This window comes from Neomonachus schauinslandi, chromosome 13, assembly GCF_002201575.2.
Source record: "Neomonachus schauinslandi chromosome 13, ASM220157v2, whole genome shotgun sequence".
Lineage (NCBI taxonomy): Eukaryota > Metazoa > Chordata > Mammalia > Carnivora > Phocidae > Neomonachus > Neomonachus schauinslandi.
In genome coordinates, this window is record NC_058415.1 from 31746291 (window position 1) to 31770592 (window position 24302).

Consider the following 24302-nt stretch of genomic DNA (forward strand, 5'->3'; position numbering starts at 1 on the left):
CTGTACCCTGAAACAAATAATATATTATATATTAATTGAATTTAAATTAAAAAAAAGAAAAAATAGAGGAAAAAGAATCTTGGATTACACGCATTTGGGAGAGCTTTTGTTTGTTTACTGTGAATCTGAGATGTCTTGATAATTGCCAGAAATCTCGTGCAATCTTGACCAAAATCCCCACTGAATCAATTTTGTATGGTTTGTCTTACAGTTGTCCATAGTCAGGGTTGATATTATCCCTTTCTGGTATTTTCTAAATCCCTGTGGTTATACAGGGTGAACATTATCACCAGCAAAGAGCTTAAAATCAAGATTGCACCAATTTTATTGTTGACACTCTTCCCAGAATACTTCATGTATGATGGAGGCTTGGTATATATCAAATACATAACTAATATAAATCATATGAGAAAGCATCAAATAAAACAGGGACACCAACGTCCAAAGAAAGGAGAGGACACATCTTGCCAAACTGGACAAAGAAGGATTACCAGAGTAAGAGCTAGAACTTGAGTGGAAATCTAAAAATGGGTAGAATTTGAAGAGGCAAAAAGAAAGGGGAAGGAGCTCCAGGTGATAAGAATAACAAAAACCAAGGTGTAGAAGTGAAGGCACAGGGTTGCAGTCTGGGGGTTACTGTAGAGGCTGGTGAGCTGTGACGACCTCTTATAAGCCTCAAACCTTTGCTATGAAGAACTTGGATTTGGTTCAGGCAGCCAATGGCTCTCAACTCATGCATCGGACTCACTTGGAAAGTCTGATGGCCCAATCCCTACCTCTCATATGCTGAATTTGATTCTCTCTGGGATGGGGCCTAGGCATGTGTGTTTTGGGAAGAATCCCCTAAGGATTCTGTGTAGGCTAGAAAGACTGAGCAGTAAAGGCAAAAGGAAACCAGAAGATAATTTGGGGTCTTAGAGGGAATCCTGCAGTACTATAGAGAGTGTCCAAGATGGACTGAAGCAGGGAAAGAAGGTAGTTCTAGAGTAAGTGGCAAGTAACAACAGCCTGAAATAAAGAGAGGGGTCAAGGTAGTTTAAAACCTATTTTATTTATGTCATTTATAACTGAGGTTCTGTCTGGTATTCCTGGCATATGGCCAAACCAGCTTTGGAGCATTTATTTTCTGTATGTGGGAAATAATCTCTAACCCAAATATATCCATAACAAATAATCCAGGTTTACAGGATCTAGGGACCAAAAGGAACCTGGGAATAAGACTCTGTTTGCAAAGAAGCAGACCTTTATTATGATTGTTTTGTTGTTACTATTTGTAAAACAACACAACTATCATTTTTAAAAGGAGGTTTTAGTCTCTGAGGTACAGAACTGTTGTTCCAGCTACCCAGAAAATTTTCATTAAGAAGCATAAATGCCACCCTGTTTAAGAATAACAGCCAGCCCCAGAGAGCCATCCAGTATGACTTGCATAACTGAGTTCTGGAGTCTTGTTTCACCAGAAGCCACCCTTCCTTTAAGGAGGGAAGCCAGTTTGGGAAAGATGCCCTAATTAGCTGCTGAACAAGTGTTCCTATCCAATGCACAGTCTTGTCAACCCAGGAGGTGGGCAGGCCCGTTTGAACAAGAGCTGTATAAAATAAACTCTGGCTCTAGAGTTTTTTGGAGAAACACAAAGAAAGGAAAGCTGTTCTCTAACAAAGTCTAACTACCCCAGAGAATTACAGTTCTACAGTAAAGGGCAGAGCTTTGGGAAACTACCACATAAGCAAATTTCTGCTATTTTTTATCTTATCTTCCAGGTTCCTAAGAAATATAAAGCAATGTGAGATTTATTCCTAAAAATTTATCCCAGGATTTCAACCAAGTGTAATTAGTATGTGCACTGTTCTTCACTTGCAAGCGGCTATACAAATCCTACAGGAAACTAAAATGACATAGCCAGAACATCCACATGACTCATGGAACTTAACTTGGTCTGGAAAAACATATCTGGCATGTCAGTTTCTGTGATGTTAAACCCACTATTAGAACCCAAAGGAAATAGCACCATGAAGAAGAGATTAAATAAAATTTATCTGATCTCTTTAAGAAGGTTTCTTCCACCCAAGTCAGCAACCTTCACTGAATCACATCTCAGATCATAGATTTCTTTTTTTTTTTTTTAAGATTTTATTTATTTGAGGCGGGGGAGGGGCAGAGGGAGAGAGAATCTGTAGCCAACTCTGAGCTGAGCACAGAGCCCCATGCGGGGCTCAATCTCATGACCGCAAGATCATGACCTGAGCTGAAACCAAGAGTCAGACGCTTAACCAACTGAGCCATCCAGGCACCCCTGGATTTCTTCATTTTTAAGTCAAGGAGAAAGTCTGCAGTCGTAGTTTCCCACCCACATATCACGTCCCCCGCCCGCCTAACACAGTCACAGGCCTCACCTTAATATAGGCCCACGAAATGGGCAAGATGGAACTGGAGCCCCATGGGGCTGCGCTAACAGTACCCACAGGTCGGTCATCCTCACTTGGCTTTACTGAGATGATGGGATGACTGGGCAGGAAAGGGGCAAGATGCTTCTTCCTGTTATTTTTAAACACAAATTCAGCAGATATAAAAAAAATCCAGACCAACCAAACAGGCAAAACAGGCAAGAGCTGAGCCCTCTCAGAAAGCGCTATTTCTAGTAGAGGAACTCAGAGTGGAAAGGACCTAACACCTGCTAAGAAACAGATGTTCAGGAAGGATTCCTTCCTTCCTCCTCTTCACCAGCCATCAGTGTCCCAGTGGTTCACCCAAGAACTACAGCAGGGGATTTGGCAGAATTAGACAGCCATGAAAGAGCTTGTAAGCCATGGACTCAGCAGGATGTGGGGACCTCCCAGCCCCACGCCCCACATTCTTTCCCGAGGAATCTAAGGGATAGAGGGTGCTGCTGAGAGGGAGCCCCATGGGTCTACACATCAGAGGCCAGCACATGAACATCACTCCCCCACCTCCCCTACAGTGGAGGTACTGAGGCGCCCCCACTTGTTATAAATAATAATCAAAAAGAAAAAACATGAAAAAGCAAGAAGCCAGGTTCCCAGCAAGCTGAAGACTGGGCCCCTTGGTCCATTTTTGGAAAACTGAAGAAACTCAGAAAATGGCTGCTCAGCATCATTTTCACAAGGTGATTCAACTTCACAGTATAAAAAGTTATCAACAGCTATGAGACATTCCTTTAGTGTTATTCTGACTTCATCTAATTATTTCTAGTAATAAGGTCTGTTTCCTCCTTACTTATCTCAGATGTAATAAGAATCCAGGCTGCAAAGTGTTTAACACTTTACATGCAATTCACTTCTTTCTTTTTCTTTCTTTGTTGAGAACACTTAAGTTCTACTCTCTTAGCAAATTTCAAATATACAATATAGTGTTGTCCATAATCACCGTGTTGTACATGTTACACATCTTATAAAGTTTGTGCCCTTTACCAACCTCTCCCTACCCACCCCCCTGCTCCCCAGCCCCTGGCAAGCACTTTTCTCCTCTGAGTTCCTTTCGTTGTTGATAGATAATTCATGTTCAATGTAACCATCAGCTGATTTCTTTTTAAAAAGAATGAATAAAGAAAACCTTCTTGGAAATCTAAATTAAAGTCTAAGAGACACTTGCAGGTGCTAATATTTCAGTTCAGATCCATAATGCCCCAGTAAACTCCCTATTCATTGCTCTGCTCACAAGCCTGCCCTGTCTATGTATGACTGGGAGCTTAGTGTGGCCAATCGAGCACTGTGGTTAATAAAATCTACTTATGCTCCTCTTTGGACATTCCCTAAGTCATCCTTCTCACTGCTTCTCTCCCAGTCCCTCCAGGCACACTAGATATGAAGGTGTCCATGACACTTGAAGACCCTGATGAGAGGAACAGTGAATTGGGGGCCATTCTTTCATTCTTAATCTCTAAAACCTTCCTGAAACAAGCAGCCCAGAACTCACACGCCGATGGGCCCCACGCCAGGGCCGCCTCCTCCGTGGGGAATGCAGAAGGTCTTGTGAAGATTTAGGTGTGAGACATCAGACCCAAAATCTCCAGGACGACAGATTCCCACCTACCACACAGGGAAAGAGCCAAAATCAAAAGTCAAGAGTTGAAAGGGTGGTCTGGAAAGGTAGCTGTGCTCCTGACTGTGGCCTCTCCCTTTAGAGGAAAGGTAGGCAGAGCTGTTCACAGAATGTTCTCAATAATGGCCAAGTTCTGCAGTCAAAACCTCACATCCCATAGGCAGCCTGGCTTATGGTTTCTATGGAAACAGCCACTGACCGTTTAGCCTAATTTAGATTTTAAAATACAGATTGGAATATACAGTCAATTCCTAATTTTCCACCACAAGAGGGAGAGGAAGCACCCTGAGCAAAAGAAAGGGAATTACCTCCTTGCTGCAGAAAGAGATTACTTTCACCCCAGCAATATTAGCTCCCCCTGCATGGTTGGCTTTGAGTATCATGTACTTTGGGTACAGCAGTGGAAGGGGATGGAAGGCCACCTGAGAGGATGCTGAGCCAAAGGAAGGGAAGGGAGGCTGACGGTTTTCCTGAGACCACTGTATTACCAGCTACAACATTCAACAGGCCTTCCTGCCACTTTGGCATTAGGGCTAATTTTCAATGTGGCCAAAGATGAAGAGTGCATTAATGCTAATCCCTGGACCACACTGACAGAGGGAATCAGACAGAAGTAAAGAAAAACAAAGAATTTGAAATGGTAAAGTAAAACAAACCAAAACCAAAAACAAACACAAAAAACAAAACCAACCCACAACCACAACCACAACAACAAACAATGACCAAGAAGTTAAGAAAACTCTGAAAGATGATGACATCCTCTGCTCGTGTCCCCTACAGCATTTGTTCACGGGTGCACATTACACAACCCTCTCCCTCCTCCCTCCCTCCCTCCCTCTCTCTCTCTCTCTCTCTCTCTCACACACACACACACACACACACACACACAAGTGATCAGGAATCCGGATTGGCCCTTCAGGGACAGAATTATTCAGCCACTTTACACTGAAAAAGTTGAAGCCAGATTAATGGCTTGTTCATTGTCATGGGATGTTGTGGGACATGAACATCCACAGTGGCCAGAATTTGGGTTTGAACTCCCTTAGAAAGGGAGTCAAGTGACCTTCTTACTGGTAGCACCCCAAGAGAGATCACAATCTCTGATGAACTAAGGACATTCAGTTCATTCCCTGCATCCTGTCAATCTCTTTACCTCCTCCCCAACCTCCACTATCGCCCCCTTCAAATCTAATCTCAGTCAAAGTGCAGTACTTTGCTTGAAAGTGGTAATAAAGAAAGCCAACCACAGTTCTGAATTCAGTTAATATGTTGTAAAACAACTGTCCAGAAGTCAGAGGAAAAAATCATCTTCTGACTTAACCATTTTCCCAGGGAGTCCGTCTTGTGTTGCCTACCTGTGCATTCATATTTGCCCCGTCTAGATAGACCTGTCCTCCGTGTTGGTGGATCAGGTCACACATGTCACCAATGTTCTCTTCAAACACTCCATTGGTGGATGGGTATGTAATCATGATTGCTGCTAGGTTCTCCTTGTGTTTATCCACCTGTGGGATAGAAAAGAGCAGACGTAGACAAAGGAGGAAATGTTTATTGGCCAAATCCTTTCTTTTTACTTTACAGGATTAGGAAAGATTAAGTCTTGGACTTTTCATGTCTAGAATTCCCTCAAAGTATGATGGCACTAACAATTCACAGCCATTACTCTTTTCTTAAGTAATTCCAAAGAAATAACAAAATGCCTTCAGGCTAGGTCTCCATGATAAAGACCTAAAAGACTATTAGGAAGATTTTTGGGTATTTTAGGCTCAACTCCCCAAAGTTTTCCTTTGGTTTTAGTCATCTGAATAATTATTTCAGATCTTTTTGGTTGCAGACATGTCTGTTCTCACAGCTAATCTCTCTCTGCTCATCTTGCCATATCCACCCCTATTCCATTTCCCTCTCATTCTGTTGAAATTAGAATTCCCATAAGGAGTGTTCTGCTCTGATAAAAAGAAATCTCCCTCACGTTTCCTTTTCACAGAAAGCAAACATATATAAAAGGCACATTCCTGTTGTTTTGGCCAGTGAGTCAGAGCACGCTCATGTGGAAATGAAAAAAAAATATCTTTTAAAGGTCATATCCTATATTGGGGAAACTTAGTAATTACAACTACTGCCCCAGAATATCTGTTGGTAAAAACTTTGTGCGGCTCTGGAAGGGTGGGCATGGATGGGAGACATGAGCAGTGCTGTGTGTTTTCAGCTTCCTTTGAAGGCAGTTGCATGAAGTTCTCAGTCTCCATGCCTAGTAATCCTGACAAAATCACATTGCTATTCAACTGATTTCCTTCCCTCTTAAGATGCAGCCTCCAGTCCACCAGTGGAAAGCAGATACAGTTGCTAGGCAACCTCTTCCTGGAGGTTGGGAGGTTGGGAGTGGGGGTTGGTGTTGTAGGAAGGAAGTGGAATGCTGCCCGAAATTCAGCAGGTAACGGCTGGGACAGTCACACACATTTGCAAAAATCTACATTTATGTTTTAATTCCCAACACAAAGATTGAGAATAACTGTGACTGCTAGTTTGATTATTAATGGGGGAAGGGAGGGAAGGTTGGGCAGGAAGGAGAAGGCAGGCAGGCCCTGCAAGGAGTATCCTTACTATGACCATGAATAATTCATTCAGTTTCTTACATATGCATTAAGAGGATGGGATTTCAGTTTAAAGGACCTTCTCCCGGTTAGTGAAAGAAGCAGACTATGTTCGGTTTTATTATGGACCAAAAATGTGACTGTTGCTTTCTATTTTTCTGATAGAGACGGTTAGGTTTTCTGATATTACTCCATTTTCCCCAGACCCATTCAGAGGAGGAACTGCAGTCTTTTAATTAGAATGCAAAGAAAGATAAGGTTGATATAAACCATCTAGTCCCTTCTCCCCACCACCTCTTCCCAACCCAGACCTCCCCCATCTGTTTAGTGGAAGATGGGTACCATGGCCTCGAGGTGAGCTGTGTCAATATTCCCGTATTTATCCACCTCCACAGGCTGAATCTTCATGCCTGCCATGTGAGCACTTGCGGGATTGGTCCCATGTGCTGATTTTGGAATGAGGCAAACCTTAGGAATTGAATGAAAGGAAGGAGGAAAAATCATCACCAGACTATTCACAGCAGAAAAGTCCTACAAATGCTTGGAACACAGATTAAATAGGCACCACATGCTTTATTTAAACTGATCACTAATGCCTTAAAATCTGCTACAATTTCAATATTACTACAGTGTAAAACAATGTCCAAAAGAGGAGTTTGCATCTGAATCCACAAATATTGCTCTTTAAAGACTCCTGAAATATTAATTAGTACTCTCCTCCCTTATCTCAGCATACCAAAAACCAGACCCAGGCTTACTGTGACCCTGTCACAGTTATAATATGTAGAAAGCATCTTACAAGAACATGAAGTTGGAAGTTAAACTCTAGAACCCAAGTGCCCAAATCACAATTTCAGTGCTCTTCTCTGCTTTGCTGAGATTCAGGAAGAGATGATAATGGTAGACATAATTCCAAGGCCTTCCAGTGCTAATACATCAGTCACCATTTACTGGATGCTTCTTCTGTGCACTGAACTGTTAGTTGCCACAAGAATCATAAGGTGAGCATGGAAGCATGTCGTGTATTCACGGACAATGCTGGCAAATGTATAAACAGATGCCACAGGAACTCAGAATAAGGGATGTCACTTCAAGTGGAAGAGGTAAAGGGAAAGGATTTCCAGAGCTAGAGCCTAAGCTAGCCTTTAAAGATGAGTTGAATTCTTACAGAAGGTGGATGGTGGGTACAATTTTAGAATGCCCAGATTTAAATCATTTTCATTTCCTCCTACAAATCACGTGAACAAGCAAACACACAGGCTGGGGTAGATGTGATGATGCTGTGCTACAGGAAAGTGCATCACAGAGTTTTTCCCAATGGAAAGCAACAAAGAGAAGCAATGATCACCCTGAAAATAATCCTCCTTTTTTTAAATACCAGGACCAATACTGCAACCCCTTGAAGAGAAATGGATGGGCATTATAGTAGTGGATTTATGAAGGGGAAACTTTGCTTACAGCTGTTTCCTCAAAAACAGCAAAGTTGTCTACTGAAGAAAAACACACGTGTACACAAAGGCAAACTGTCACTCTTCTGTTGACAGAAAGTTTATGCCTCTTTTGAATGGTTATTGGTCTCATGCTGGTTTTGCAGTGTGTCCTCAAATCCTTTTTCTAGGTTAAATGCTTCCATATTGTATTGACTCTTTAATTTCTCAGAACCAAAGTCACTTGTCCTTTCCCATAAATTATTTTTATTCTACCACAGGATCTTTGGATAAAAGGACCCCTTCTGGGCAGAACATTGATCAAGAAGGAAAAGGCAAATATTAAAAATGTATATAGTCAACTATACCCAAATTAAAAAATTTTGAATGAATATAAAATATTGGTTAAAGGCCTAAATTAAGAATTTGTACCAGGGAAGTTCTGCTGAAATAAAAACATTCAAGGTAAAAATGTCAACCATCCCTTGGTACACTGAATAATGGGCCCCTCAAAATGCCCAACCCTGATCGCCAGAATCTATGGATGTTACCTTATGGCAAAACAGACTTTGTGATTAAATCAGGCTCTTCAGATAAGAAATTATGGATCTTGGAATCTGGATTATCAGTTGGGCCCTAAATATATTCCCCAGTATTCTGAGCAGAGGGAGGCAGAAGGAGGTTTGACTACAAAGGAAGTAGAAAATTTCATGAATGAACAAGAGGATGGAGTGATGGCAGGAAGGGCCCCAGCCAAGGAACGCAGAAGGCCTCCAGAGAGGCAGAGAAACAGATTCTCTCCTGGATCCTCCAGAAGGAGGTAGCCTTGCCAACACCTTGACTGTAGCTGAGAGAAATCCAATTTTAGACTCCTGGATTCCATAACTGAGAAAATAATTTTTTGTTTTGTCAAGCCACTAAGTTTGTGAGAATTTGTTACGGCAGCCACAGGAAAGTAATACATACCCTGACGTAAGGCATCAGAAAGAAAAACGTCTCAGTGGTTTTGTCAATGACTCATTTATAGGTTGCTGTTACACATTTCTGGTTTTCTATGCGGAAATAGGAAGTTTTATTTACTAATTTTTTTGGGAAATTTTTAATGGTAATTTTTCCTCACTTTAAAATTGTGGGGTCACAAGGGACATGGAAATAACAGGACCCAGATTTCGTGCTTTAGTTTATCTAAAACAATCCTCTTTGGTGCATTTATGCCCATTTAGATGGATGCTCTGTTTTTCCAACTCCACAATGTACCTGGTGTAGACCTAACCCATACCTCATCCTCCAACACTTGCTGAATGAGTGAGGGATTAAGGAGCAGTGTTCCTTTGCAAGGGAAATAAATTTCTTACCACTAATAAAATCTAACAACCAAAGGCTACTACTTCATCTCAGACAGTTGGGAAGAGAAAAATACTTCCATACACGTTCGGCAGGGGGTGCGGTGGTGGTTTTTGGTGTTTTCTAAGGGTTAATGTTTCCCCTTTGTATAAGAATCTCATCTCTGATCAGCAAATCTGAGTTAATATTTGACTAGCAAATTGAATTATTAATTATAAAGGGTTTCAGATAGTGCCTGGTAAGTATTTGTTAAATAAATTTATATTCTCCCAAATTAAACTGGTAAATCAGGAACTTGGCTGTTGCATTTTAGGAACCTCTGAAATTTAACCTAAGAGCAGACGTGAAAATAACTGCCCAAAACAGCTTGAAATAAGAACTATCAGGAACCCAGGAGGTTCTGAAGCACATGATTTCCCCACACTCCTTTTCAAAAAAGAAGGATATATTTTACTGGATTCCATTAGAGTCTATTGTGCAGTAGCAGCTGCCTTGGACTTCTCTGATGTGGAAAAATCCTCCCTGATTATTTGAGCAATAAGTCATTTTCTTCTTCTCCAACTGAAAACACTGCTTTAAATAAAATCTTTAATCTAGAAAGGATGCCAACATTTCCAAACTTAAGAATTCTGTATTTCTACAAGCTCGGGGGCTGGGCAGCCTTCCCTGCCTCTCCCTCCCAAAACTGCTGCATCAAGTTCCCCCGTCCTTCAGAATAGAACAAGGGCACGTGGTGATAGCAGTGTGGACAACGGTGAGAGAAGAAACATCACACACAGGGGGACAGACAGAGAAGGGAGGACTGAAAAACACAGAGAGGGAAAATGGGCAAGAAAGGGTCTGGGAGTTAGCGAAGATCTCTGCCCAGGTGCAATCAAAAGTTCTTTCATCCCTTCTCCTTGACCTTCCCAGTTTGGTCCCCAACTCCTGGACATTCACAGATATTTCCTGGTGTCACACTGGTGAACTAGGAAACAATGAGGGATGGGAAGCATCACGGAGTAGACGGAACCTGGGTGTTAGCTGGCCCTTTGTTATTAGCTCATCTCCAGCCTTCCATAAGCACCACATTGTAGATTTCGAGGTCTCTCTACAAAGCCTCTGGGCAGGAGAGGGGTTGAGGCAAAGGAGGTAACGTTGTCACATAGGATGAACGGATCCCTTCCCAGTCTTCCCAGACACCTTGTGGTTAAAGAGGATAACAAGGAGGCATTCCAGTGGCTACCTCAGCATGAGGAAGCCAGAGAGGAAAAACAGAAAGGAGACTTTTACTGTCAGTCACCTGGTGTCCTTTCCCTGGGTAACGGGAGCTTCAGTGTTTCCTTTCTGATGCTAAAGAAAAATTCTAGTTCTAAACTAACCCTTCCTTAGAAAATTAAAAATTTCAGGGTGTCGGGGTGGCTCAGGCTTAAGGTTAAGCGTCTGCCTTCGGCTCAGGTTATAATCCCAGGGTCCTGGGATCGAGTCCCATGTTGGGCTCCCTGCTCTACAGGGAGCCTGCTTCTCCATCTCCCACTCCCTCTGCTTGTGTTCCCTCTCTGTCTCTCTGTCAAATAAATAAATAAAATCATTAAAAAAAAAAAAGAAAGAAAGAAAATGAAAGAATTCAAAACTACTAGAAAACCCAAGTGAAAAAAACCAAGTTGGTGTGTCAGGGACTGTGTCTATCTTAGTTATGACTTGATTTAACTCTGGACTGGCACACATAGTACCTTTTTTTTTTTTTTTAAGATTTTATTTATTTGAGAGATAGAGAATGAGAGAGAGACGGCACATGAGACAGGGGAGGGTCAGAGGGAGAAGCAGGCTCCCCGCTGAGCAAGGAGCCCGACGCGGGACTCGATCCTGGGACTCCAGGATCATGACCTGAGCTGAAGACAGTCGCTTAACCAACTGAGTCACCCAGGCACCCCACATAGTATCTTGTATATGACCAGTATTGAATAATTACTCAATTAATGAATGTCCTCTTTTTCAAAATTCTTTGAAAATCAGTTCGACTGCCCAACTAAGTTAAAGGCCTGGGAAAACACACCTGTGGAATCAGGATAAATAAACAGGAGAAGGAGGAAGAAAATGTTTTTTTTCCCCTCCTTTTTTTTGAAAGGGAAGTAAAACAGTTTTTAGATTCTTCATTGCAAAATATAGGCAACCACCCATAAATAATCTAGTTTTAATAACACCAGAAATGGACTGAGACTGGGCCACCATCTACTGTACCCCACTTACTTGGGCAGCCAGAATGAGCCTGGCACCCTTTTCTCTAACTCTCCTGAGATGGGCAGTCACTTTTGTCCTGCTCCCAACCCCTACCCACTGTCCCCTCTAAGAACTCCATGTCTAATCAAACCATACTGGCTCATAGTTTGAATCATCTAAAAAATGACTAAGGCTTTTTATTCCCAAATGGCCACTCCCTGATATACATGAATTGCTGTGTCATTTCTTTGAGGATAAATGACGGGGGACAAGCTAGTCTGGAAAATCTGTGAAGTCCCAGAAATGGAGGTGGAATGGGGCTGAGTCTGGTAAATATCTAAGTTCCTGTCTTGTTTTGTTTCACTGTGAAATTTGCAGGATTTTCATCCAGAGGGAACCAGGGAACAGTGTAGCTGCCCCCCCCACCCCGGCTCCCAGTGCTCAGGGGTGTCACTGCTAACCACTCCCCGCCCTACGTGCCATATATGGATCCCAGGGAGCTAGCAGGGGCATAGGCAGGACATGTCTGCAGTCAGAAGATGTCGGCAGTCGGGGAGTTTCTACAGTGGCCAGGCCCACACTCACACCCTAAACTTCTCAGGCCTTCGCAGAAAGACATGGAAACCATCAGTTGTTTAGAGTGAGTTGCCGATGTCATAGCATGGTTTAAAACACAAAAAAAGTAAAAGCTCCAAAAAATACTGACTGTTCTCTCTCTTCCCTTTGTCCTATAATTTGTTTACTGAATTGGCAAAAAGCCCCAATTCAGAGGTTTTACTTTTACATGAAAGCTTTTCTCAGTGCTCTAGAAAATAGCATCCATATTCTTGAATCCCACTCTGTCATTCAGGCTTCAAGTGCTCTCCTCCCCTCCAGAAGGAAGACCTGGAAGGACAAGGCCAAGGCTCATCACTGGGTGGCTTGGATCTCTGCCCTTGACTTCCTGCAAAGGCGTTGGCCATTCCACGAGGTAGCCCCAGTGCTCACTGCACTTGGAGATGCCTTCCTCTGTGTGAGTGGGACTGGTTAATCAATTGATCCTACTAAAGGAAATTCTTCATATCCCCACTGGATGTTTGTATTGGCCTGTTCACTGCCAAGCCTGCCTGTGGAGGGCCATGAGAATGGGCAAGGAAAGCCATTTTATTTGGGTGCTTGTGTTATCCAATTTGACCTCCTTTCCACAGTTCAGCTTCTGAGACCTCAGCAGGAATTTGTAAGCGTGCTTACACAAGGCTCTGTGTATATGAATATATGTCTTTTTTTCCCTTCTAATATAACAAAAGAACAGCTACCTCCTGATATTAAGAATTTGGCATATACTTAGAACCTGCGCTCTGATTTTTGGCCTGACTTCCGTTTGGAAATGGTGAAATTAGAGAAAGTGAAAGTGTGTGTGGGGGGGGGGTCTTGTCTGAGGAACAAACCACGTGGGCACAGGCAGTGAGGGCAGGTGCTTACCACCTGGTGTGAATGAGTCTCGCTGCGCTTTGTTACTTCTCCATAAATGGGGAATGACCCTCAGATATCACGGAATCTGTGGAATGCCTGCTAGAACATTTCTCGAACATCACGGAATCCGTGGAATGCCTGCAAGAACGTTTCTTGAACGTCAAAGCAGTCCTTTTTGTTTCTCTATACTTATGAACAGTTTGCCGTCAAATGTGCTTTCTTCTGCTAGAGCAGGGGTCAGAAAACTACAACCTATAGGCCAACACTGTATCAATCCACTACTGTTTTTATATGACTTGTGAGTTAATTTAAAAGGTTGAAAAAAATCCACATTATTTCCTGACATATGAAAATTATGGGACATTCAAATTTCGGTCTCCATAAATAAAGGTTTACTAGAATACAGCCCTTAAAAAAAAAAAGAAGAAGAACTCCATGTCTACAGCTCAGTGGAAGTTCTAGCTTACTGTTGCTCATCACCAAAATGAAGACCTCAGAAACATAGTCTCTTTTACCACACTTGGAAGCCTAGGTCAGATAACTGCTAGAAGCACTGCCTCTGGGGATTAGTGGAGTCCAGTCAAGACCATTAGCACCTCTGCTGGTCCCTACAGAGGCCCCAAGTGCAGTTTGGACCCTGGAGACTAGACTCTCATACCCAAAGCAAAAACTGAAGCAGAACCATGAACTCTGCTCCATGTCTTCTTTTGCTGCTTAGAGATGACAATTCTCAATAGGGAATTTACTTATTCAGTAAATATTTTATTAAACATTTATTTATGGGGTGCCTGGGTGGCTCAGTCAGTTAAGTTTCAGCTCGGGTCGTGATCTTGGGTTCGTGGGATTGAGCCCCACGTCCGGTTCCGCGCTGGGCATGGAACCTGCTCAGGATTCTCTCTCTCCCTCTCCCTCTACTTTTTTAAAGTAACATCTACACCCAACGTGGGGCTCGAACTCATGACCCTGAGATTAAGAGTCACATGGTCCGGGATGCCTGGGTGGCTGGTTAAGCATCTGCCTTCTGCTCATGTCATGCATAGGGCTCCCTGCTCAGCGGGGAGCCTGCTTCTCCCTCTCCCACTCCCCCTGCTTGTGTTCCCTCTCTGTCTCTCTGTCAAATAAATAAATAAAATCTTAAAAAAAAAAAAAAAAGAGTCACGTGCTCCACCAACTGAGCCAGCCAGGCACCCCTCAATAAAAATTTTTTGAGCATACAGAAACGAGAACTGTGCCTAGTCACAGTAGGAGTTATAAAACAGTTAAAGGTTGGTCTCTGCCCTTTGTCCAGGCCTAAGACCTGGAATTGTAGCATTCCTGTCCTTTCCTTCCTTTGCTCCCAGGAGAGTTAGAGAAAAGGGTTCCAGGTTCGTTCTGGCTGCCCAAGTAAGTGGGGTACAGTAGGTGGTGGCCCAATCTCAGTCCACTTCTGGTTTTATTAAAACTACAAGATTATTTATGGCTAGTTGCCTGTATTTTATAATGAAGAATCTAAAAACTGGCTGACTTTTACACACTGGGTTTGAGCAAATGTTTTCTCTTAAAATGGTCCAGTGAAATGTCTTGGGGACAAGGACCGTAATGGCCAGTTCAAAGAAATCTGTCTCTTGATTATATGTTCCCTAGCTGCTTACAAGAAGGCTTAGAGGGAGAGAGTTGGACCCACTGCCACCCGGTGGTGAGCACCCACCACCTGTCCATACTCACTGTCCTGTGTCCCTCTCCTTTCCCGTCGAAGTAAGCTCGGATGGTGGCCAGCCCAGCATATTCCCCCTGGGCTCCGCTGCAAAGATAAGAAGAGCATCAGGGCTTTGGGCCTCTTTACTTTCATTTACTCATTCAATATTCTTTGGGCATGGGCGGCATGTTCACCAACATGTGACCCAAACACACTACCTGACACCATGGAAAGCTCACCAAGGATCGCTGCACCAGCCTATAAGTTCTTGAACAACCACAGAATGGCACTTGGTCTTGGTACTAAAGCTCACCCACTGCTACTCAGAGATGAGCCTTTCAAGCCTTGCTCAGGACGATGCACCTAAGAATTCATTTCTATTACAGAAAATTTCAAAATTATACAAAAACAGAAGAATATAAGGAGCTGCCATGTACCTATCACCCAGCTTTAACAATTCTCAGATACAGTCAATCTTTTTCCAACCATATCCCTCACTAGCCCCCTCACTCTGAACTAGATTATTATTTAAGTAGGCTCCATGACCAACCTTGGGCTTGAACTCACAACCCTGAGATCAAGAGTTGCATGCTCTTTGGACTAAGCCAGCCAGGCCCCCTGAACTATGTTATTTTGAGGTAAAACTCAAGCATCATTATCATTTTATCAATTCAAACTTCAGTGTGTATCTTTCAAAGATAACAATTATTTTTTAAAATACAGCTAAAGGGGCATCTGTGTTGGGCAGTCAGTTGGGCATCCAACTCTTGGTTTCGGCTCAGGTCTCATCTCAGGGTTGTGAGATCAAGCCCCACATTGGGCTTCATGCTCAGCATGGAGTCTGCTTGGGTTTCTCTCTCCCTCTCCCTCCCTCTCCCTCTGCCCCTCGCCTCCACATGCGTGCATGCACACGCTCTCTCACTTTTTCTCTCTAAAATAAAGGAGGGCAGGGGCGCCTGGGTGGCTCAGTTGTTAAGTGTCTGCCTTTGGCTCAGGTCATGATCCCAGAGTCCTGGGATAGAGCCCCGCATCGGGCTCCCTGCTCTGCGGGAAGCCTGCTTCTCCCTCTCCCACTCCCCCTGCTTGTGTTTCTGGTCTTGCTCTCTCTCTGTCAAATAAATAAATAAAATCTTTAAAGATTAAAATAAAATAAAGGAGGGCAGACTGATGAATCACTGACCTCGACCTCTGAAACTAATAATACATTATACATTAATTGAATTTAAATTAAAAAAATAAAAATAAAATAAATAAAATCTTTTTAAAATATATATATGTAACTACGATTATTACACCTAAAACCACAATTTCTCAATACCACCACATTTTTAGTCAGTGATCAGATTACCCCCAAAGGAACTATGCACTTTGAATGTGGCAACATTCCCATTAGTCTCTTGGGTGAGCTTTCCTAGGCCCTACATGCACGTGGCTGCTAGAGGCTGGCCATACCCAACTAAGCAGTCCTTGAAGGCACCACTTTTAGAGCACACTTAATGACTAACAGTCCAGTGAGTGATGCTGAGTCAATTCATAAACTGTTACTTAACGTTCTCAGTAATCTCTGCAGGAAGGAAAGGGAAGTGAGTAATAGGTTTCTAAATCCCATTCAAAATGCGTATTTCCTCTATTTCACAAAATTACACCATTCTTTAACTCTGGAGAAGGCCCAGTGGTTTTGGCATTCATCCTTTCTAATCACCCCCATAATATTGAGATCATACTCTAAAAGCACACGGTTTAACAACAAACTAGATAAACTTCTATTTCTAAACCAAAAGCTAAAATTTTGAGCACTGGAATTTTTTTCGAGAGAACACTAGGATCGAACAGTTGGATTTGAAATGTTTGCAAACTGTTGTGGGGACACTGATATCTGGTGTCAGGAGATAGCAGAAATGAGGACTTAGGAGAGGACAGAGAACAGGGTAGCATCTGGGGGTGAAGGGCGGGGAGTGTGGCTGGAGAAAGAGAAGGAAAATGGTAATTTGCAGAGCAATGATAGGGTAGATGAGCGAAGTAACAGTAATAAGTATAAACTGCTCCATTAATTAAGCACTTCCTATTTACCAGGCACGCTGCACAGAATAAGCACAGGGAAACAGTAGCCCTTGTTGTGGTGGTCACCACCAAGCATTTTTCATCATCCTATTTAATTCTCCCAATACACCCATGAGGTAGGTACCATTGCCCCATTTTGCACGAAAAGAAACTAAGGTCTGAGTATTACATGCCCAAATGGCCAACAGTGGCAGATTTTAGACTTCAGTACAAGTTGGCCTCTCAAGGAGGCTCATGCTTCCCATGTAAGCCGTGCTGCTCCTCTGAGCATGCTGTGCTCCCCAAAGGAGTCAGAGCTGTGGTTTTCCTTCACAGAACCCTTGTCTGACTGAGAGAACGAGGAGGTTTAGCTACACATTAAAGAATACCTGTCCCTGTAAGACCTGGGGCACGCAGTCTCTTATCGCTTACACTGAGTGAGCTCTGCCTCTGCTCTCTTCTAGGGAGTGAGGCAGACGCCGGTCTCCCATTTTCCAGGTTTTGAAAAAATAGTTGTAGTTCACATGATGTTTTTATTTTGGGAACAGAAAAATGAATATGCTTCAGCAAACCACCCACATCACTAGCTACTTAGCCTCTCTGTGCCTCTGCATTCTCATCTCTAAAATAGGGATAATAAATTGCACCCATATGCACTCATAGCATTTTGCTCACTCTTCGGTTAATACAATCCTATATGCGCTGTACATGGAAAAGGATTATAGAACTCATATTTGCTTTGTGTGCCTGTCTTGTCTCAGAGTGTAAACTCTGAGAGTAGGTCCTAGGTCTCAGAATGCATAGAACAGTACTCTGCATGGAGTAGATCTGCAATAACTGCTGAGTAAATTTGTTCAAAATTGAGTTACCATCTCCAGCCCAGGCAGTCAACATTGTCATCCTTTCCTCCATGGAAAGGAGCCTCAACTAATGGCCAGGTGTTTTTCTCACAACTTCTGCTCATCTTGTTTTGTTGGAAAGCCAAACAGAGTGCTCAGACCAGGAACGAAAGAGTCTGGAACTATGAGCCCGTAATCCAAGAGAAAGGAAATATGCTAAAGATTTGATAAAAAATGCTGGATGCGGCACCTCGAAAAGCGCAAAAGGTATGTTCTAAAGGCCACATAAGCCTATTACTGGGGTTCTATTAAAAGAAAGGGAATTATGAGCGCCACCTGTTGGTGGAAAATTATTATGAAAAATAAAGGCTTGGCTCCATAACCCTGATTGAGAGTCTATCAGAGAACTAACTACTCACGTGGAGTAGCAGCAAGGATAGTGGTTTTCTGACATCTATTTAAATTGAAGTCATTGGTGGCCTGGACCTGCAGAGCTGGCCACAGAAAGAAGGACACCAGTGGGCGGGGAGCCTCAGCCCCACAGAAGTGCCAAACGAGCATAGGCTTCAACTGTCTTAGAAAAACAAAGTCCTCCAGTCTTGGCATTTATTCAGGCTGCTGGAAGAACTGCTACATATTATACTGCTTAACACAGAATGAGTGAACTCCAGCGATGACTTCCTCCAGAACCCAGACTCATTCTATGGACTAGAAGAAGCTAGAACAAGAGCAATGTGCCACAAGGTGAAAATAAGATGGAGTTGATGGGGTTCCACAGTTTTGTAATGACTTAACGTAGACTCTGTTAGTATCAGTGTAGCATCCTAAGTACAATTTCAGGCAGCTACTCAATGTGAATTTATTTGAAGATGACGTAACAGGGCCAGGGTGATAGTTCAGCTCTTTTGCCAAGACAAAAGAAGAGTTTAAGGACACAATAAACGTCAAAGATGTTTATCACTTTACCTCTGCTAAGAACCCTGGGCAAAAAGGTTGGGATTTAGAAATACTACAGCTTAGTTCTACCTGGAAGGGTTACATTTTTACATCTTTGGAACAAATTTTTATTGTACCATTACACAAGATCAATCCCAAGGGACAGTTAGAGACTTCTGCTGTATGTTACAAATACGATAGCAGATGATCTGTCTGTGATGAAGAGGACTTAGAGAGGACTGTAAAGAACATGCATGGCCAGTGGTCACAGGTGGAAAGCACTTCCTAAGCATAAAACTAAAGATGGATTAAGATTATGAATGAATTGCATCCTGTAAAGAAGGCATTTTGGTCAGTTACTGTGTACATTTATCACTGATCACAGAAGTAATCTTTGACCAGTCATGAAAAAAACTCTTCAATCTGCTGAAAGAATATGGTGACTGACTTCACAGACACCACAGAAATTCCTCAGAAGTTGGCTGCTTTGGAATATTTAGAGACATTATCATAGCTGCTCTTTTTAAAAGAAATATTTCTTCATGGTTTTTTTTTTTTTTTTTTTTTTTTAAATTTTTTTTTTTTTTTTTTGAGACAGAGAGAATGAGAGAGAGAGAGAGCACACGAGAGGGGGGAGGGTCAGAGGGAGAAGCAGACTCCCTGCCGAGCAGGGAGCCCGATGCGGGACTCGATCCCGGGACTCCAGGATCATGACCTGAGCCGAAGGCAGTCGCTTAACCAACTGAGCCACCCAGGCGCCCCTTCTTCATGGTTTTTATACTTATACATAGAACACATTTTACAAGACTGCAGAATGTTATAATTCACGATTTAAGGTGACCTCCAGCGGTCACCAAAAGTCCTGCTGAATTATACTGCAATTGTACTAAGAAAACAGTATTTGTGTTCTCTACTAGGATACTGTATTTATACCTTGTGCTCTGTTTCTCTCTCTCTCTCAAATAAATAAACTTTAAAAAAAGAAAAAATAAAGATTTATTTGCAAGAGAGAGAGAAAGTGGGAGAGGGGAAGAGGGAGAGAATCTCAAGCCGACTTCCTGCTGAGCACAGAGCCCGACACAGGGCTCAATCTCATGACCCTGAGTTCATGAACTGAGCCAAAACCAAAAGTTGGAGGCTTGACCATCTGTGCCACCCGGGCACCTGGGGCCTATTTTATTTTTAATAATAGTTGAATTTCCTGAGAAGTTTCTTTTGGTATTTTTTAAATTATTACATTTAAAAAGACATTCTTCATGAGAATTCATTCTTTTATGAATAAATTGTACATTTAAATATGAAGTGAATTGTTTCCCTTTAACCATCTATATACTATCTAACAACTAGCATCTAGCCCATTGTATACATTGCAACATATGGAAGCTAAAATATATATATCATTATCCAATAAAACCAAGATTTCTGTAGATATAAACAAGTTTATTTGAAAATTTATATGCAAGGCAAAGTAACTAGAATAGCTACACTTTGAAAAAGAAGAAAGTGGGAGGAATCAGTCTATCTGATGCCAAGACTTATTATATACCTACAGGAATCAAGATTGTGTGTTACTGGGGGAGGGACAGACATGTAGATCAATGGGTTAGACTATAGAAACCAGAAATCAATTCATGTAAATAAGCCAAACTGATTCTTTACAAAGTTGCAAAAGCAAAGCGGTGGAGGAACAGCCTTTTCAACAAATAGTGCTGGAGCAGTCAGACACGCATAGGTCGACCCAAGCCTTTTACCTTTATAAAAATTATCTCAAAATGGATTATGGATTTAAATGTAAAATATAGAGCTAGAAAACTTTTAGGAATAAACAGAAAAAAGTCTTTAGAATCTAGGACTAAGCAAAGAGTTCTCAGACTTGAAACCAAAAGCACAATTCATAAAAGGAAAATTGATAAATTACACTTCACCATAATTACTTTTGCTCTACGAAAGACCCGCTAAAAGGACAAAAAGACAAGCTACAGAGTGGGAGAAAATATCTGCAAACTACATATCAAATAAACAGTAAAGACATCAAAGACAGCCCAAGTAGAAAATGGTGCTGTGATGATCCAACGCATGAATGTGCTTAGAAATACTAAGGAAGGGTCGCCTGGGTGGCTCAGTCGGTTAAGCGCCTGCCTTTGGCTCAGGTCATGATTCCAGGGTCCTGAGATCAAGTCCCACATCGGGTTCCTTGCCCCACGGGAAGCCTGCTTCTCCCACTCTCTCTGCCTGCCACTCCCCCTGCTTGTGCACTACCCTCCCTCCTCTGTCTGACAAATAAATAAATAAATCTTAAAAAAATACCAAGGAAGTCTTCCATTAGGATGCTGGAGATTTGCTGGGTATTCATTGTTGCTGTTTTCATGTGTATGTGGGAACCCACAGCCTTTTAGTCCCCTTACTAGTTAGGGGAATTTCCCATTTTGTGTGAGTCTGGGGAAAAGGCAGGGTCCTAAACCCCCTATAGAAGCAGGAAGGGACCAGACATTCCCAATCACTACTCATTAACAAAGTGTTGGACACGTGACCCACTCCCAGTCCATAGGATACTCCAGTAGCCTGGGACTTCATCAACCTGGAGAGAGTGACCCAAGGAATGGGACAGTCACAGATTTTCCAGTGGTAGTGGTGACTCTTCCCCTGGAGTAACCCTGATTTATTCTCTGCTGCCAGCCTCCCTTGGGTCTTGCCACCTAATTCATAGGTGGATTTAAGTTTATATTATATTATTATATTATATTATATATTATAAAATAATGCATTCATGTGATTTAAGAATTTATATCAGTAAAACAAGCAACCCCCTCCTATTCTTCCCAGTCTCACTCTCCAGAAGGAAACCGATTAATGATTTCTTGCTATCTATGTTTTGATGTTGGGCATTTTGATGTCAAACTTCCCTGATCCAAGAACTTCTTTATTTTAAAAATACCACCATCAAGTGCTCAGGAAGTGACCAAGTGATCCAGGTGAAATATTAGCTAAGAAACTGACATGGTAAAACCGATCCCAGTAAGATGGTCAAAACAGCTACTGTGTCAAAATGACCCACTTCAATCCATGGCAACGTAGTAAGACACTCCCAGGGAAATAAGGTAAAAAAAAAAAAGGCACTGATTCCTATCTTATGAATGGAATAAACAGGATTAACTGACATTTTTCCAATACACATACCTTGGAAGCAATAGGATTTTAATCAGTCTAATGCTGTTGCTTACCTCAAGTACCCAAAAACTGCCTGGATCTCCTTCCAATGAGCATATAATAAAAACCTCTCAACATATTCTGGAATGTTCTTACCAATCTGTATCTAATTTGACATAAACCGAATTCTATACTTAACCTTCAATTTCTGGTCAAAAATATCTGAATAGATCCAGTTCTAACCATTCTGATATCCGAAGAGTACCTTAAAGCAGCAGTTCTCAAACTGAAGTTCCCAAACAAAGCATTAGCGTCACCTGGAAACCTGATAGAAATACAAGTTCTCAAGTACTGAATCAGAAAATCCTGTGGGGGAACGCCTGGGTGGCTCAGTCGGTTAAGCATCTGCCTTCGGCTCAGGTCATGATCCCAGGGTCCTGGGATTGAGCCTGGTATCGGGCTCCTTGCTCAGCGGGAAGCCTGCTTCTCCCTCTGCCTGCCGCTCCCCCTGCTTGTGCTCTTTTCTCCCTCTGACAAATAAAATCTTAAAAAAAAAAAACAAACTTGTGGGTGTGACCAAGTGTGAGAACCACTGCTCCAAGCCTTACAAACTGCAAAAATCAAAACATACTTTTGAGAGTTAAGAAAATTGGGGAAGGGGAGGTCTTCTCCTCACTGCATTCAATGTCCCCAAAGATGGCTCTCTTCATCCTTCACCCTTCTTTCTCTTCTTCCTGGCATTCTGAGTGCTTCTTTGGGAAATCAGTCTCTAACCAGAGGAGGGTCTCTACTGTCTGGCGTCCCAGCGTTCTCTGAGAGGTGGATTGTGGAGCTGCATCAGGCTCCATAGGAAAGCATTATCAGAGGTTACCAATGATAGGAGTCATGTTAGAGCTAATCAGTGCCATCAATCATGAGCTCAAGAAAGGTGGAATGGGAGGTAGCAACTATCAGGTGTTTGATTCTCCTTTCTGCATCTCCTGATAGGCACATGATGGTCGTGACTTAGTCTTCAAAGGGCACTTTCAAAGTTCAGTCCACTGGAAGGTATTAGTCATCTAACTAAACTTTCCTCTTTGGTGTTTGTTTAGGGCAACACACTCTGCAACCCAGTGATGCACATTAGAATCACCTGGGGAGGGTATTAAAAACCGTGATTCCTGAACTCCAACCTCCCCCCCTCAGGAGATTCTGATGCAACTAGTTTGTGGGGGTAGGGAGAGCATCAGTATTCTTCAGAGGCTCCCCAACTAATTCTAATAAGCAGCCAGGACTGTGAATGCCTGCAACCCCAGTGTTTTTCACAGTATAGTGGCCAAACCAGCATATTAACATCATCCAGAAATTTGTTAGAAATGCAAATACTCAGGCCCCAACCCAGCCTTACTGAATCAGGAACTCTGGTAGTGAAGTTTAGCAATTTAACAAGCCCCCCAGGTGATTCTGCAGTACAATAAAGTTTGAGATCCATAGATTATGCCCTGTTTACACCTTTGTTTAAGAGCCTTCCAGGTGGAGATTCTGGGAAAGCAACTGACAGCTCTATCTACATTCATTTTCGTAGTTTGCTGTTTTTAAAGACGAAAACAACTGGGTGCCTGGGTGGCTCAGATGGTTAAGCGTCTGCCTTCGGCTCAGGTCATGATTCCAGGGTCCTGGATCGAGTCCCGCATCGGGCTCCCTGCTAGGTGGGGAGCCTGCTTCTCCCTCTGCCTCTCTCTCTCTCTCTCTCTCTCTCTGACTCTCATGAATAAATAAATAAATAACATTTAAAAAAAAAAAGACGAAAACAACTTCCTTACTCTTATAAGCCAAGGGAGCTAATAATAATCCCGGCTTGTCTTTCACTTTAAATATCTGTGGAAGGTGTTAATTACTGTTTCTGTCTCCCTTAAACATTACATCATAATTCTAACCCAGCAATTCCTGGAGTGTATTTATGAGCTGTTGAATGATTTTAAGAGTGTCACACTATTATGGGGGAACAAGTCAAAGCAAGCCATGCTAGGCATAGTAGAAAATGGAAAGGTAATGAAATATTTGGGTATTTTCTTCAGCAAACTGGAAATGCTCTCCAGGTTTGTAGATGCAGCAAATAAATATGAGAAATGGGGACAAGTTTCTTGACATGTTTGTTTCAAGTCTTTTAGACACCTTTTTGGAATCTAACGGTCCCAGGAAATAGACCAAGTAAAAGTTTAGCTACATGAATGAAAGATTTCATGCCACAATTGATCATAATAAAATCCTTTATCAACCATAATTATCAGTCATTCCTCAATTAAACCTCAATCAGATCAGTAACAGCATTTGCTTTCTTGCTGTGTGAGAGAGAAACCTACATCATGACTAAGAAGCCGTTTGGAGGTCTCACATATTCTGGATGCTAACCTTTCCTTTGAGCTGCTGAATTCCCTTTCAGAAAAAGAATCCACTGAAGAGAAAGGTCCTGTGGCAGTGTATATCTAGGTAGGAACTATTAGAGAAAGACCAATAGCCTTCTGTGAGCATCATGTAGATCTCCGCTGGACTGGAAGATAGTATGGAAGGGCCCAGCAGCAAAGATGAGGTGGAGCCGTCAGGGCCACATGCA

General features: G+C 42.3%; 1 protein-coding gene across 1 annotated transcript in view; it reads right to left on the bottom strand.

Moving 5' to 3' along the window:
* The window catches only part of GLDC (glycine decarboxylase), a 101714-nt gene that overhangs the window by 15100 nt on the left and 62312 nt on the right, over positions 1–24302 (bottom strand). Inside the window, exons 16-20 of the mRNA XM_021682409.1 lie at positions 14777–14852; positions 6993–7118; positions 5415–5564; positions 3934–4046; positions 2394–2535 (exon numbers count right to left, since the gene is read on the bottom strand). Coding sequence (XP_021538084.1) covers positions 2394–2535; positions 3934–4046; positions 5415–5564; positions 6993–7118; positions 14777–14852 — 607 coding nt within the window. The remainder of the gene's footprint in view (positions 1–2393; positions 2536–3933; positions 4047–5414; positions 5565–6992; positions 7119–14776; positions 14853–24302) is intronic.